This window comes from Nelumbo nucifera, chromosome 1, assembly GCF_055504915.1.
Source record: "Nelumbo nucifera cultivar China Antique chromosome 1, China Antique-T2T, whole genome shotgun sequence".
Lineage (NCBI taxonomy): Eukaryota > Viridiplantae > Streptophyta > Magnoliopsida > Proteales > Nelumbonaceae > Nelumbo > Nelumbo nucifera.
Window position 1 is genome coordinate 25,816,966 of NC_142649.1, and position 18,090 is coordinate 25,835,055.

General features: G+C 37.9%; 1 protein-coding gene across 1 annotated transcript in view; it reads right to left on the reverse strand.

Moving 5' to 3' along the window:
* LOC104587828 (kinetochore protein) overlaps positions 1-17,859 on the reverse strand; it is a 30,641-nt gene extending 12,782 nt beyond the window's left edge. Inside the window, exons 1-4 of the mRNA XM_010245565.3 lie at positions 17,591-17,859; positions 17,284-17,502; positions 14,299-14,389; positions 14,029-14,208 (exon numbers count right to left, since the gene is read on the reverse strand). Coding sequence (XP_010243867.1) covers positions 14,029-14,208; positions 14,299-14,389; positions 17,284-17,502; positions 17,591-17,754 — 654 coding nt within the window. The 5' untranslated portion in view covers positions 17,755-17,859. The remainder of the gene's footprint in view (positions 1-14,028; positions 14,209-14,298; positions 14,390-17,283; positions 17,503-17,590) is intronic.
* Between the last annotated feature and the right edge of the window lie 231 nt (positions 17,860-18,090).

Here is an 18,090-nt window from a genome sequence, read left to right on the forward strand (position 1 = left end):
TCATTTTTGAACATTCCTCTTCTTTTTTCTGTTGCATAATTATGCAGACTCTTAAAATGGTCCCAAAGAAAATATTGTCCTGACTCCTGAATTCTTCTATTATCATTTCTCCTCTTTTTGTTTTTTTTCTCTGTGGTTGCTGCACTTTGTTTTGTTTTTTTATCACATCAACTGTAAATTTTTCATGACTCCTAGTGCTTCCTGATCAGCATATTTGTCATTGTGAGGGATTGCAGGAATATAAGTAGAGTTAATTCATGGAAGTATGGAAGTAAATAGAAGATAAAATAAACGCTACAAAATTGTGGAAAGCATCAAAACACTATGAAAGTGCTTGAACTATACAAAAAGCCTTTCACAAAAAGATAGAGCATACATCAATACAATCATAGGATTCATTTATACAACCAAAACAATTATTTAAAATAGGAAACATGAAATATGGAAATGATATACCATTTAGGCCATTTTTATGCATGTCTTAACCCGACGTTAATAAATTTGTTCAAGCTATAGCCAAATCATAGTATACCTTCTTCACAAATAATATAACATACAACCATTTATGCTTATTTGAGATTTTCAAGTATTCTTGTTTTGGTCTTCTAGTTTTCTAATGTTTAAGAGAATTTTTAAGAATTTTTACTATACTTTTTAGAGTCTTAGTGTTTTTCTTGATTAGTAACTGTACAAATTTTATTAGAAAAATATGGAAGAATAGTATATATAATGATTTGTCTTGCACACCAAGTTTGGCCTAGTCCCACTAGCCACCCCTCTTTTCTTTCCAAATCCCTTTAGGGAACCATCCCCCAATACATAAAGCTCCTGTTAACCCCATTAGGGATTCTAATGGAGTGATAATTCAGGCCCTATAGGTCAAGAAGACTTATTAAGGGCTGACTTATTTGCCTTACACCAATGTTTAAAGCTTGGAAAGTCATTAAACTTCAGAGATATTCTGGTGGAAGTTGATTCTCATATTACTTGACCTGCTTGTTATATAACAGTCCAGGTCCATGGTAGTAAATACATACTTTGAGAGAAGTTGGGAAACTGCAAAAGAAATGAGAGTTCATTTTCAATGGAAACTGATGTAGAGACTGCTGCACTTAATTATGAAGAAACACATGATAAATCTAAAAAGAACAAGAAAGTGAAACCAAATGCCTGAATTAGCTATTTTTCTTATTTGCCGAGATAATTTAGCTGGTTTTCTTGTTTTAATTTTGTATTGATGATTTCTCAGGTTCTTTCTCAGTAGTTAATGATTTCTAGTTGATTATTATTGTTATGAAGAGTCTTAGAGGGTTTATAGTTATTAAGGGATGCTACTTTTGGGATTTTCTTATTACTATCTTTGTAATTTCAGAGTTTTTTTTTTTGGCTGCCTAAACAGAACCCCTATATAAGAACATTATTAGCTGCTCCCAGAAGAAGAAAAGGAGGATATTCAATTACTTCAAGCTTAAAAAGCTGGTAGTTCTTTCTTCACTTTATTCTTCTTTCTTTCTTCTAAATTTTTCCATCAGTTTGGGTGATTTTTGCTGTAAAAATCACTAAAACAGATCTGCTTGACCTGTTATCATGCATTAAACAGAGAAGTAAACAATTTGGCAGATGCCCAAGCCAAAGAAGAGGTGAACATGGCTCAATTATATTGGGAGATGACTAAGAGGGAATCTGGTTCCTAGTTATTTGTAACAATAAGTAGGGTATAAAATATAATGTGAATGGTAGCTGAGGCTACCTAGGGACAACTGGGTGCGGGGCAATTTTTTATCACATATTAATAAAGTGAACAATGGAGTTCATAAATTGGGGAAAAAATTTGGCCTGGGTTGTCACCAGGGTTCTCCCCCACATGACATATTATTTGACAGCCACAGCCCAAGCTGACAAACATGGATGACCAAAGTTTCCTCCATAAATTGAGTCTACAAATAGAGCCATTCTAATTGCAATTAAAGGAATAATTGATTGAAAAATAAAGTCTGTTTTCTTGGTGCTGAGATGGTATGATTCCAGAACAGAGAGAAGAGAAGAAGGAGAAGGGAGAAGGGAGAAGAGAGAAAAGAGAGACAGAATTGAAAGAGGCAAAAAGTCAACTGGCAGCGCCAGTTTATTTGGTATTTATACTAGGGCGACCATACAGAAAAAAGAAAAGAGAAAATTACAAAGGTGCCCTTGCAACACTAAACTTAAAATAAACTAAGTTATTTCAACACTCCCCCTCAAGTTGGGACGTAAATATCAATCATGCCCAACTTGTCACATAAATCATCGTGCCGTGAGTGATGTAAGCCTTTTGTAAATATAATTGCCAGTTTCTCTTTAGAACTCACATACGGGGTGCACACTTCCACATTAACAATTTTCTCTCTAATGAAGTGTTTGTCAACCTCTATATGCTTAGTTCTATCATGAAGAACTGGGTTGGCTGCAATGTTGATTGCAGTCTTGTTATCACAATACAAGGACATAGGGCCATCAACAGGAAAACCTAGTTCGTTCAACAGATTCTTTATCAACATGCCTTCTGCCACCCCATGGAACATTGCTCTATATTCAGCTTCAGCACTAGACCTAGCCACCACATTTTGTTTCTTGCTTCTCCATGTGACTAGGTTTCCTCCCACAAAGAAACAATACCCACTAGTAGACTTTCTGTCATCAACTGATCTAGCCCAATCAGCATCTGTATATACTTCAATCTTCAAATGACCATTCATTTGGTATAACAAACCAGCTCCAAGAAACCTCTTTAGGTATTTGAGTATTCTTTCTGTTGCCTCTAAGTGTGTGGTCTTAGGAGCATGCATGAACTAATTAAGAACACCTACTGCATAAACAATGTATGGCCCGGTCATGGATAAATACAGGAGCCTTCCCACAAGTCTCTGGAATTGTTTTACATCTTTGACAACTTCACCACAACAATCACCCAGTCTGTGATTTGGATCAATGGGAGAGTCGGCTAGCTTAACCTAGTTTTCCTGTATCCTATAACAGATCTAGGATGTATTTCCTCTGAGAAATGAAGATCCCCTTTTGAGAGCGGGCCACTTCAATAACAGATCTAGGATGTATCGAAGGGGACCTAGATCCTTCGCCACAAATTGAATGGCTAAGAAATCTTTTAGTCTCTGAATTTTAACCTTCCAATCACCTGTGATCACTATGTCATCAACATACACTATCAAGGTTGCAATCTTTCCTTCCCCTCTTCACAAATAGAGTATGGTCAGTCTGACATTGTTTGTAGCCAATCTGCAGTATAGCCAGATAAAACTTGTTGAACCAAGCTCTTAGTGATTGCTTCAGACCATACAAAGATTTCTTTAGTCTGCACACTTTCTGCTCTTTACCTAGGGCACTAAAGCCAGGAGGTTGGACCATGTACACCTTTTCCTCAAAGTCTCCATTCAGGAAGGCATTTTTAATGTCTAGCTGATGAAGATCCCAATCAAGATTTGTCGCAAGGGAGAAAAGGACTCTAATGGAGTTCATCTTGGCCACTGGGGCAAAAGTTTCTGCATAATCTACACCATATACCTGGGTAAATCCTTTTGCCACCAACCTAGCTTTGTACCTTTCTATCGTGCCATCAGCCTTGTGCTTCACTGTGAACACCCACTTGCACCCTACCGGTTCCTTACCCTCAGGAAGATCCACTAATTCCCACGTACCATTTTTATGTAGGGCATTTATCTCTTCTTTCATTACATCTATCCATTTAGGTACTAAGAGAGCTTCTGCCACATTTTTTGGGATAGGGACACTGTCAATGGAAGAAATGAAAGCACGAAAGGAGGGTGAGATGTTCTCATAGGTAACAAAATGGGTAATAGGATACTTGGTGGTACAAGACCTAACTCCCTTTCTTTTTGCAATAGGAATGTCAAGGTCATCAGGAACATCAATAGGAATGATAGTACCTGGTTGGATATGATCTGTCCCCGATGAATCTGATGGTGTTGGTAGTACGGTTTCAAGTTGCTCCACAACTCTTGAATTTAGCTGGCTCTTGCGACGACAAAAAACACGGAATGGAGGAGGGTCAGGCAAAGGAGGAAGAGCCTGAACCTGAACTGATTTCTCCTCTACCTTACTCTCCCCTTGAGGAGAAACCAGGAAAAAAGGATCACTTTCAAAGAAAGACACATCTATAGAGACATAATACTTCTTGGAAATAGGGTCAAAACATCGATAGCCCTTTTGGAAAGAAGGGTAACCCAAGAAGACATAAGGAATGGTATGAGGATCAAGTTTTCCACGTGTAGGAGAAAGGTCCTAGACGAAACAACAACAACCAAACACACGGATAGGAATAGAGAAGAGGGGAGCCTTGGGAAAAAGAAGCTGATGGGGGGCCTTGTACCCTAACATGCGAGATGGCATACGATTGATGAGATAGGCAGCACACAACACAGCATCCAACCATAAACGTTTAGGAACATTCATGTGTATAAGTAACCCGCGAGCAACTTCAAGGAAATGACGATTCTTTCTTTCAACAACATCATTTTGCTAGGGGGTTCTAGTGCAAGAGCTACGGTGTATGGATCCGCACGAAGCAAATAACTCTATGAGATCACTATGGAAATATTCTTTTGCATTGTTTGATTGGAAAATTTGGATTTTCGTTTGAAACTGAGTGAATATCAAGCATTGGAAATCTTTAATGATTTTTGGTACTTCATCTCTGGACCGCATAGAGTACACCCATGTATATCGGGAGTAGTCACCAATAAGTGCTGAAATATCTATAGCCAGACTCGGTTGTTAAAGTAACAGGGCCCCAGACATCAGAATACACAATATGGGAAGGAAAGTCAAATTTATTATTTCTTGAAGGTGATTTCTACAATGTTTGCTCAACTGACAAGTTTGACATGTGAAATTTGACACTGACACTAATTTAAATAAATATGGTAACAAAACTTTCAATGACTCAAAAGATAAATGATCCAAACGACTGTACCATAAAAAGACTTCACTCTTATTAGACACTCTTAGACTCAACAACCGCAAGACAAGCTTTATTCTCCAGCATGTAAAAACCATCTACATACGACCTCTACCAATCATCTTCCCCGAGGCTAAATCCTATATCATACAGGAAGAAGGAAAAAAGGTTACTGAACAGTTCAACGAATTTGTTACACTACTAACAGAGAACAAATTTATGGGCAGTTTAGGAACATGTAGAACATCAAAGAGGGTGAGTCCAAGAGGAAGGGAGATGGTTCCTTGACCAGCTATGGTGGAGAAAGAACCACTAGCAAGCCTCACCTTGTCCCGACCAGATAATAGATGATAAGATTGAATACAATTGGACTTACCCGTCATATGGTTCGAGGCTCCATAATCTATTATCCAAGGGGAGTCTAAGGTATGAGAGGACACATGGAAAGCTGTGGCAGAATTACCATTACCTGATGTACATGCAAAGGAAGTCGAGGGTGGAAAAACAAAATCCATTTGGCAGATTGCCCTCCCATACAACTCTAAATGGTCACGGAAAGAATTAATGATATCTTCCCTCGGATCAGTCCCGGAAGGACTCATAGTGGTGGTAGATGATTGAGGCTCTTGAGAGGCTAAATTTGCTGCATTAAACTTTCTCTGACCTTACTGTCCTAGCTTCTTATTCTGATCCAACTTTTTACTCATTTCCTGAGCCCACTTTGGCTTCCTGTAAAGCTCCCAACATGTCTCCAGAATATGCCTAAACTTCTGACAGTGTGTACACCATAACTTATCTTTGTCATCAACTTTCTTCTAGAAATCACTCTTCTTGAAGGAATTTCCACCACCCATAGCAACACTCCCTTTAGCTGCTAAAGCAACATGCTCTCCCTCAAGATTATTCATCACATTCTGTCTGCTCTCTTCTGACTGCACTAGAGCATATACTTCTTGTACTGATGGGAGGTCTTTACCCCCCAATATCTGAACCCTAATAGATTCATATATGGGATTCAGCCCTACGAAAAAGGCAAACACTCATTGCTGGGAAACCAGAGACTTGTATGCTTTGGCATCTGCATCACACTTCCAGTCTATATTCTGATAGTGATCTAGTTCCTTCCAAACAGAAGTCAAGTCTGAATAGTAGACGGAGAAACTCCTCTCCCCCTGTTTACAAGTTGAGGAGGCAGCCTGCAACTGATATATTTTAGTATAATGCCGTTGTTCGGAGTATGTAGATTGTGCCTACTTCCATATCTCATGAGCTGTTTCTGCCCACATGAAGGTCTTTCTCACTTGTGGCAGCATAGACAATAACAGCCATGACATCACCATGTTGTTTTCCTAGTCCCACCTATCATGTTCCACACCACTAGACTGGGGTTCTCTAATTCTGCCATTGATATACCCTACTTTTCCCCTTGCAGTTATGTAAAGCTTGATTCCCCTTGACCATTCTAGGTAATTGAGGCCATCAAAGGGAAACACAGCCATGGGAAAACTCACGTCAAAACCTCCGCTCATCCCACTCTGACTAGAGGTAACACCAGACATACCGGAATCTTCTAAAGACATAGAAGCTAAATCTGATCAGTCACAAACCAGCTAGAGAACAAGTTTTCAGTTCAGTTCAGACCCATAATACAGTCAAAAAACCAAGTTGCAGCAATCTGATCAAGTTTTCAGTTCAGCCACACTTCTGGACACAAAAAAAAAAAAAAACTTGTTCTCGCACAAAGAAATCACAGCTGGTCACACACCATTACTGTTCTCAGATTTCAGCCCTACTGAACCCTTTCAGACTGATCACACACCATTTCAGATGTGTAAGGTATATCAAAAAACAGATCTGACCATTCCCTCTAGCAACAAAACAGCTTTCACACAGTAACTTAGGTTCAATATGAATAGAAGAAGGATATAAACTGTTGTCACAGCAGTTACAGATCTGTAGTCTTGAAGCAATAACACCTTTCTGGGCATAATAAGGACCACTTGATCCACATACAATGAGAGAAAACACTCTTACACCAGCCGCAAGTCATTAGACCCACATAACCCACACATCTGGGTACAAAAGGATCAGTTTGATCCACAAATTGAGGAAGGAAAACTAAAAAAAATCACAGCATTCAATTTATTTTTCTTTCTGATAGTTTCTGGGCTCACGACCAAGAAAAAGGAACAGTCTTGCAGTGAGCTTCCTCACACGTCCACCAAACATCTTGTTCTTTGGTTTGATCACCAATAGACAAAAAAGGAAAGAAGCACCGCCCTGGTCCTAAGATTGGATCTGCCGCTCTGATACCATGTTTTCTTGGTGCTGAGATGGTATGATTCCAGACCAGAGAGAAGAGAGACAGAATTGAAAGAGGCAAAAAGTCAACTGGCAGCGCTAGTTTATTTGGTATTTATACTAGGGCGACCATACAAAAAAAAAGAAAAGAGAAAATTACAAAGGTGCCCTTGCAGCACTAGACTTAAAATAAACTAAGTTATTTCAACAAAGTCTTTCTGGTAATTGCCTATTTTTTCACTTTTTTTCCCACTCTCTCTCACCTATTTCTTCTTCTAAGTGATCATCTCTTTGTTGTTTACCATAACAACAAGAGTTCCCTTGTCTTATAATTCCTTACTATTATTCTACCCTTAATCTTCCTAGGGTTGGGTGGGAGGTGGTGTGTAGGAATAAAAAGGAGGGAGGCCTTGGCATTGGGAACATAAGGAAGAGGAATTTGGCAATACCTTGGAAGTGCTTCAAAGAAAGAGACCAAATTGGTGCTTGTCCCCCCTCATGTCTGTAGCCTTTGCTTGAGGAATGGTGAGACAGTGAATCACCTATTAATTTCGTGTCCTTTTAGTGCTCTTATTTGGAATTGGTTCTCTCCCTTTGATTGTAGGTGGACTCCCCCCTCAAGCATATCTGAATTATTTGACCCTAGCTTTTTCCGATAGTCAAAGAAGAAAGGAAGGGTGATATGGAGAACAACGAGGGAAGCTATCTTGTGGGCAATGTGGGAAGAGAGAAATAACAGGATTTTCCAAGGGAAAGAAAAATCAGCTCCTGAAGTTATTGAAGGGATCACCATCAAGGCAGTACATTGGCCGAAAACTCTTGACTTGTTCAAGGATGTCTCCATAGATGATTTGATTAGAGGCTGGAGTATTTTAGCAAGGTCTTCTACTTCATCACCTACCATACATGCAATTTGGTCCCCTTCTTTGCAGTCTAATCAGTAATGTCAAACTGAACTTTGATGGCAGCTCTGTTGGGGAACCATGGACCTTCTAGAGTAGAGGGTGTGTTTAGAGATGCAGGAGGAAAAATCCTGGCTATGTATTCTGGTCCAATAGGTTTGGGGGACTGCTCAGATTGGCCAAGCAATTGGGCTTTCAACAGCTAGAAGTGGAGGGAGGTTCAAAATTAGTAGTAGGTTGGCTGCAATCAAATAGTTTGGGAACATGGTCCCTTAGACAACCTGTAAGGGAATTATTGAGCCTCACAAGGGAGCTGGGTACACAAGTTTCTTGGTCTAGGAGGTCAGCAAATGCTTTAGCTAACAACCTAGCAAAGTAAGGGGTGAATCGGGAGGTTTTGTTTTGGGCAGTGTTGTAAGTTGTTTTTGTTCAGGGGTCACCTTTCACTTTATTATGTGACAATTGTACTTCTGGTTTTTAGCTAATGAAAGTTATTGTTTCCTATAAAAAAAAATGGTTGTGGAGATTCTCACTAGAAATAGAAAAGCTATGGGTTAAGATAGTGGGTAATATTCATGGGCTTGCAGAGAATGGATGGGACTCTGGCATTCTAGCAAGGACTACAAGGGCATCTCCAGGGAAAGCAATCCAAGCTATCTTGCCTTTGTTACACCCTGGATCAAGTATGACTTGCACTCCGACCACCTTATTAAATTTTGGGAACAAGTTTGGGTTGGGGATTTTCCTTTTAAAAAACAGTTTCCGACTCTCTTTGCCATCTCTACCTTCAAGAATGAATCGATATCCACCTTCCTTGTACCATCTAACTCGACCTTTGGGTTTGGTTGGAATTTGGGACTGAAAAGAGACATCAGGGACGCAGAATTGGACAGCACGTTATCCTTATTATTCATCCTTGATGGGGTTTTCCTGGAGCCAACAAAGGTAGACAACAGAATTTGGACCCTCTCTCCATCTGGTACCTTTACTTGTGCTTCTTTCTTTAAAGCCATAACACAATCGGTTGTTACTATTGGTCTGTCTTTTCCTATTAAAGAGGTATGGCGTCAACCTATTCCTCCGAAGGCGGGAAGTTTCAGTTGGGAGGCCTTCCTGGAAAGAGTTAATACAAGAGATTTGCTTCAAAGAAAAAGGCCCAATAGATGTTTGTCTCCTCAATGGTGTGTCCTCTACAAAGTTGTTGGTGAGTCTAGGATTCACTTACTAATTTATTGTCAATTTGAAAACTTTATTTGGGAATGGTTTACTTATTTGTTTGGGTGCATGTGGAACTCTCCAACGAATGTGCAAAACTTGTTTACTTCCTCTCCTTCTAACTGGCCAACAAAAAGGGCAAAGATTGGTGGATTTGAGCCGAGCCAAATAGCTAGCTATTCGAACTCGACTCGCCAAGGGAGTATGAGGCTCGAGCTCAATTCAAGCTAGAACCTTGAGCTCGAGCTCGAGCTCGGCTCAAGCTCGACTTAAGAAAAATGTTTTATAAAATAAAAAAATTATATATAAAAAATATTTTTATTTGATATTTAAAAAATTAAGAATTATAATAATTAGTTATTATTATATATAAAAATAAACATATTATATATAATATTTTTATTATATATTTTATTTTCTATAATTTTATATTATTGTTATTATTATTATTATTATTATTATTATTATTATTATTATTATTATTATGTAGCTATTCGAGCTCGGCTCAATTAATAAACGAGCCTATAAATTGGGCTCGAAGCTCAGTTGAAACTGAGCCAAGCTCGAAGAGCTCGTGAAGAGCTTGGCTCATGGCCACCCCTAGCAAAGATTATGTGGAGATGTTAGGGCTGCATGTACTGGTCTATTTGGGAAGAAAGAAACTTAAGGATCTTCTTAGAAATGGAGAGAACTGTGGAAATAGTGATAGAAGTGATACATGTAAGGGTAATTCATTGGTTAAAAACCTTGGATTTGCAGAAATTTTAGTAGATGATCTGATTAGGAACTAGAAGGAAATTGCATATTCAGCCTCAATTAGGAAGGTTCCAAGCTCTTATTGGACCCCCCCCCCCACCTCTTGGATTTATCAAACTGAATTTTGATGGCAACAACAAGGTCCATCCAAGGCCTTCCGGAATAGGGGATGTCATGAGGGATGAAAAGGGAATGTGATAGCCATGTTTTCTGGCCCAACTGGAATAGGAGACTCATTGAGGGCCAAGATTTTAGCAGCTTTAGAAAGGGTTCAAAGAGCTAAGGATTTGCACATAAACAAATTGATTATAGAAGGAGACTCTAAGACTGTAGTGTACTGGTTAAAAGAAGACAACTCAAGACTTTGGAGCTACAACAATGAAAAGAGGAAATACAAATGGTTGACCAAGGACATGGAAGTTCGACGCACATGGATAAAAGAAGTGCAAATTCTTTTGCAGATGGCTTAGCTAGACAAGGGGTGAATAGGAGTTCTGTTTTTTGGGCTCAGTTGTAATTGCTTTTGTGTTTTGGGTGTTTAGTGGCAGTTGTGGGGAGTTAAGATATTTTAGCTCCCTTCTATGTATTTTCACTCCTCAATCATTTAATGAAATCTCTGTTATTGATCAAAAATAATCTTCATCCTTGATCACCCAAAACCCCTCTACCCCACAAAGCCCACCACCAGATCTTAAATTAATAGAACCCTACCCATTCCTATGCCAGATAAGGAGGCTAGATTTTTTTTCTTTTTTTGAGAAGAGGTAAAGTATAATTTCATTAAGATAGAAAAGCCCATGTACAACTAGCTCCCTTCTATGTATTTTCACTCCTCAATCATTTAATGAAATCTCTGTTATTGATCAAAAAAAATCTTCATCCTTGATCACCCAAAACCCCTCTACCCCACAAAGCCCACCACCAGATCTTAAATTAATAGGACCCTACCCATTCCTATGCCAGATAAGGAGGCTAGATTTTTTTTCTTTTTTTGAGAAGAGGTAAAGTATAATTTCATTAAGATAGAAAAGCCCATGTACAACTAGCTCCCTTCTATGTATTTTCACTCCTCAATCATTTAATGAAATCTCTGTTATTGATCAAAAAAAATCTTCATCCTTGATCACCCAAAACCCCTCTACCCCACAAAGCCCACCACCAGATCTTAAATTAATAGGACCCTACCCATTCCTATGCCAGATAAGGAGGCTAGATTTTTTTTCTTTTTTTGAGAAGAGGTAAAGTATAATTTCATTAAGATAGAAAAGCCCATGTACAACTAGCTTCTGTCCAATCTTAGTTGATCTATTGACCAGGAAAACAGTTTGCCCGCTATTTTTTGCCACACTTCCTCAATTTGATAGCCTTTTTTTGTTTTGAAAAACCCTTTAGTTTCTTTCCTGCCATACAATCCAAAACACTGCTCTTGGAATCATTTGCCAAATGGCTTTTCTATTCTTGTTTAGGCCCTGGATCCACCACCCTTTCACAAAGTCTTCTACAGATGTTGGGCAGCATCTATTGAAAGTAAAAAGGCTTGAACACTTTCACACAGATGTTGTAAGTGAAGCTGCAATGCAATAAAAAGTGGTTTATAGATTCTTCCACCCTGCTGCATAGGACATATTCTGCTGCATCAATCCCCGCTCCTCTATTTAACAGGTTATCCTTTCAGTGTTTTAAAAGCGCAAGGAGCAGGGACCAATTTGTGCGTAAGGCACAAAAATACAAAAAAAAAAATGCTAAAAATTAAAAAAAAATGTCATAAAATTAAAAAAATGCCATAAATTCAAAAGAAATGCAAAAAAATAAAAATATTAAACATAATATTAATAAAAATATAAACTTAAATTTTAAAATAAATGTTTTAAAAAACCTATTATCTAAAATTAAAATACATAAACATAACATGTAAAGCATATTCAAATGAAAAGTTAAAAATAAAACCTATTATTTAAGTAGGTAGACCATACAAGAAACAGGCTACATTTGAAGGTGTGTATTTGCACAAGATTATCCCCATAGGAAACTCATGCTCTTCTTCCCAAGTCAACTTGTTATAGGAAGATTTTACAGTAGAATTCCCAAATTTATCTTCCAACCACAGTCTTCTACCTTCTAAGCTAGGATCCATTTGCATGCTATAAAGCTTCTGAAGTAGGCCTCTAAAGATCAATGTTCAGAGAACCAGAGCATAGAACCGGAGAAGGGAGAGGTTCACGGGTCAGAGGTTCAACTGGGATCAAACCGGAGATTCAACCATGATGACATGGCATATACATATACATATATACTATGGGTCATAAAAATATAATATATTTTACAACTTTTAATGTACTTAAATATGGTGGATGTAGTATTTTAAAAGCGTGAGGCGCAAAAAAGGCACAAGGGTCAATTTGCACCTGAGGCACAAGGCGAGACGCACACCTTTTTAAGCAAGGTGCAAAAATTAAAAAAAAAAAGCTAAAAAATAAAAAAAGGTCAAAAAATCAAAAAATTATAAAACATAATATTAATAAAAATATAAACTTAAATTCTAAAATAAATGTTTTAAAAAAACTATTATCTAAAATTAAAATACATAAACATAACATGTAAAGCATATTCAAATGAGAATTTAAAAATAAAATCAAACATATAAAACATTTCCAAGCATATAAAACCCACAATCTCTTTTTTTCTCAATAACATTACTTCAAGTAGCTAATGTGACATATTACATTCCTAATTCTACAAGCCACCTTTGTGCCATGCCCCTCGAGGCAAGCCCAAATAAGTCCATGTTAGGGTCTTAAATTCTTAGTTTTCACATAAAAAATAATGATTTTATAGTTTTAATTGCTTTATAAGAAGATACTTTATTAGGATGAAAGAATGGACAACATTACCAAATAGGGGGTTCTCGAAGCTTCGGTGAGCGAGCGAAGCAAGCGAATAATGTAATATGTATAATAAATGACTGGGTGGATGGATGGTAAGCTTCTTAATTTTTAAAACAAATGACTAGGGTTCAAGCCTTTTAACTTACATTTTCTTTAAAATATGTGCATAATAATGTAATATGTATAATAAAGTCATTAATTAGCATAAGTAAAGAGGTGGATTAGTGGTAATTAACTAATCTTGAAAATAAGAGGTCTTGAATTCAAATCTTGTTAACAACATTTTAAAATTTCACTTATGTATGGACCCAAGCGGTTCCATGAAACCGGGACTGGTTCATCGGCTTTCCGATTCAACCGGCCAGTCAGCCAGTTCTCAGCGGGTTTTGAGCAAGTCCGGTTATTGGGGTATGACCAAACCGGTTAGGACCCTGGGTCATGGTTCAACCGGCCGGTCTTGTTCGGTTTTCTAAACACTACCAAAGATTTTATCTACCAATCATTCAAGTCTGTTCTAAAAGGGGGTTCCTTACACATTCTCCATTTGAAATCTGCATATGGTCTGCAACTCGCACTTCCTTGTCAACTACTATCACAAAAAGTTCCAGAAATTCATCTTTCAAGAGATGATTTCTGCACCAGCAGTCCTTCCAGAACCTAAGCTTGGTTCCCCTTCCCACTTCAAACTTAATTTCCTTGCTAAAGTCTAAAGAAACTGTGGTATTTTTTTAAATCCCTTTCCATACCAATTATTCTAAAAGATAATGTGCATGGCATTCAACTTGAAAAGTTTGTGATTCCTTGTTGCCAAATCTTCACAATCTCAATCAATCACATTTCAGAGATTGTACTTTCTAGTCATCCAGAGTTCTGAATATATCCACAGAGTTCCTACATGCATACTAAGCTTTTTTTATTATGTTCCTAAATATTTTTTATTTATTTTCAATCAAAATCTAACTATGAGATGGACTTAAAAAAAAAAGATCAAAGACTCGACCTTTTCATCTATTTCTTTGGTCTTCTCCCGTAATGTTCGAAAAGAAGTCTTTAATGACATCTGGTGATTGTTGAGACCCTGAATGTTCTGACGTAACTCTTTGACTTGGGCATCTACTTCCAGAACTAAAGGTTGCTCTCTTTCTCTTGCTTCTCTGTGCTCCAAAATTTCCATGTTCTTCTGCAAGGCCGAAACACTAGTAACTTCTAAAGAACACTTGATCAAATAGAATGATTAATTGATTTTCAGTAACATTAACCTAGGCTGTACCTGTGAAATCTGTGTCTCCAATTCCTGCCGCCGCACTTCATCAAAATTCACTTGATCAAAAACTTTTTGAATGTCATTCAATTTTGTTGTCCTGGAGTATTTAAGCAAGTGGCAAATATAAAAATGAATAGCTCAATTTTAAACATAAGAAGAGTAAGATGGGATAAAATAAATATATTGTTCAAATAAGATCAATATAACTTCCTTCTTTTCTCCTTTTTTTTTGATAAATAAAAGTTCATTAAGAATTCATTATCAACAAAAGATAAAGACCGTTACAAGCATCCCAACGAGAGGGGCGAGGTGTAGTCTCACCCCTTAAAAAAAACAGCACAAAGATTACAATTGGGCCCAATACAACTGATCCCTAGTTACTCGTTTGGCTAAACAATCAACAAATAAATTAGCCTCCTTTCCCACCCATTGAATGATTAAATTCATATTTTGTGTTGCCCATTTGAATTCCATCAATTCATTTCTATAGCACCTTATCATTGAATCTGTATTTCTAGGCCAACCCACCACCATTTTGGAGTCCCCTTCTATCACCAAACACTCCACACCTATCTCTCTTGCAATCTATGCACCTTGTAGGACTGCATACAGTTCAGCCCTTAAAGAGTCTCCACTCCCCATCGGTCCTACTGCACTGAACTAGAAGCTACTGAAGAATAATGTTTCAAATCATAAATTCCACTTTTTCTATTCTTCTATCAAAGCCTAGTTATACAAAGAGAAAGCACATTAGAATTGGCAACCCTCAGTCTCGACCAATGATTTCAAAGGCGCACCTAGGCGCACAGGCGAAGCGCATTCAGCGTTTTAAAAGCGCAAGGCGCAAAAAAAAAAAAAAAGCAAGGGCCAATTTGTGCCTAAGGTGCAAGGCGCAAGGTGAGACGCGCGCCTTTTTAAGCAAGACGCAAAACTACAAAAAAGTTAAAAAAATAAAAAAAAAGTCAAAATATCCAAAAGAAAATGCAAAAATTCAAAAAATATTAAACATAATGTTAATAAAAATATAAACTTAAATTTTAAAATAAATTTTTTAAAAAACCTATTATCTAAAATTAAAATACATAAACATAACATGTAAAGCGTATTCAAATGAAAATTTAAAAATAAAAGCAAACATATAAAGCATTTTCAAGCATGTAAAATCCACAGTCTCTTTTTTTCCATAATTGCATTGCTTCAAATAGCTAATGTGATGTAAAACATATTGCATTCTTGATTCTATGAGTCACCTTTGTACCACGCCCCTCAAGGCAAGCCTGAACAAGCCTATGTTAGGGTTTGAAATTCTCACCGAAGTTCCGAGAACCCCTTATTTGCTAATGTTGTTCATTCATTCATTGCAATAAAATATCTTCTTAAAAGGCAATGAAAGTTATAAAATCATTATTTTTTATATGAGAAATAAGAATTTCAAACCCTAACATAGACTTGTTCGGGCGCCTCGAGGGGCGTGGTTGGGGTCCAGGGGCGGAGCCCCTGGCCCAACCGTTAGACTCAATAAAAGCAAAAAGTGCAAAATTTTAAAAAGGCGCACGCCTCGACTGAGGTGCAAGGTGCATTAAACGCACGCCGGTGCGCCTAGGACCTGGGCAAAGCGCATACCCCAAAATGTGCCTCGCCTGTGCGCCTAGGCGCGCCTTTTAAATCATTGGACACATTTTAGGGTAGGTGCCTTGCCCAGGTCCTATGTGCAATACTTTCAAAAGGCGCACACCTAGTTCGCCTAGGCGTGCATCTTTTTGAAAATTTTACGTTCTTTTTGCTTTTTTTGAACCTAGTAGCTAGGCCGAGGGCTCCGCCCTGGACCCCCAACCACGCCCCTCGAGGCAAGCCCAAACAAGTCCATGTTAGGGTCTTAAATTCTTAATTCTCACACAAAAAATAATGATTTTATAATTTTAATTACCTTTTAAGAAGATATTTTATTTAAGATGAATGAATGAACAACATTAGAAAATAAGAGATTTTCGGGCGCAAATTGGCCCTTACGCCTTGCACTTGTAAAACATTGTTCCCAACTGACACTTTCTTTTTTTGTATTTTGAAAAAATACATCAAGGCATTGTACACTAGGAATATACAAGAGAAAAATCTAGCCAGTATTGGTGTTCATAAAAAGAGTATTGGTATCAGAAAAAGAGGTGTTTAAGGCACACCTTGTAAACAATCTGTGAATCACTCAATCACTGGCCATGTGCATAGTTATTTTCAAAATTTGTGTATTTCTTTCTTTTAACATAGACCATAACATCCCAATTGCAATAAATCCCCCAAACAAGCTTGCCTCTTTTGCTTAGCCCATTCAAATACCACCCATGGAGTAAGAATTCAACCAATTCAGGAAACAACCTTTCACACCAAAGCATGATATGAAGAAACCCACAACCTCCTGAATCCACTTTCTTTTCAGAATTTCAGTTGCATGCCCAACCTAATTAACTAAGTCCTATTTTGAGGTGGGTATTTTCTCCACAAGTTGGTAAAAACCTAACATGACCTTATCAATAACTGAACAAATCCAGCTATCCACCATTTTATTCTTTGCTTAGGTTGAACTCAACTAAGGAATGGACCAGGTTTGAGTTGGTGACTATCCACAATGTCATCACAAGCCACGTACAAAGATATGGTCAGCTTCTTGAAGAAAAGACTGCCTGTTTATATGTATGTTTCATATGCATGACCAAGAATGAGCAAAAATCCAGCGCAGAAGCAAAAATTTTGCATCACTTAGAAACATTATCAGTCTGATAAAATTATTGACATTCTCATTTGTAATTCAGACTGCTGCACTTTCATCCTTCTTTTTCTTCTAACTCTCCGAGAAAATGCTACTGATCAGCCAGTAAGGACTATTCTCGGAAGGCTACTTCATTTTGGGTTGTAACGCATAAAAGTTTATCTTTTTGTCTTCACATACAGCAGTTGAACAAAGATAAGAACTCAAAACAAAATTCTGGAAAAGCACACCTGTAAAGGAAGAAATTAAGTATGGCACTCAGGAACGCAGTTGTGCGGTGCGTATCCGGCTTTACGAGGTCCCTGAAGATGAAATTTATTGGACAACTAACCGCATCCACTAGTTCCGTCATCTTGCGGAACAAATTCGAGGCCCGAACCGAATCAACATGATAATCTGGATTCTCCAACTGCTCCAAAGCACTGAAATCTACTTGTCCGTGATCCTCCCTGCAAAAAGGAGAACCACAAAAACGACAAACCATTAAAAAAGTGGAAGAATGTAAACCAGGATTAGGGTTTAGGGTTTAGGATGTACTGGAGAGGATCGATGTAGACCAGAATGTTCATGTAGAGAGCAGTAACGAGATCAGAATTTGGGTTAATGAGATCCTCTTCTCTGAGGTTTGCAATCTGATACTCTGAGAGGATTTGAACGATATCTTTGCGAGGGATGAGATCGGCAGAGAACGATGATGCCATTTCCCACTGTAGCTGTTTGACGTTTCCCGCGCTCCAAATGGGTTTCGTTCATTTAAACGTAATAGTCAAAATTGCAGACAGTGATAATCTCATCCCATCTATAACAATCCCATTAATAGATGATCATAAGCGTAAAAAAACATAGCCCAGATTTCGCCGATTAGAGAATTTGTTCATGGGTCGGGCTTGCCCGAGCCCAAGCCCAAAGCCCGATTTAACAAAATGATTATCCCTCGTTAAGTCGGGCTCATGGTGATAGCAACGTTAAACAGCCCGGCCCTTAACAGACATTCAATGTATTATTCCTTTAAATAGGTCGCTTTCAGCTCATAGTGA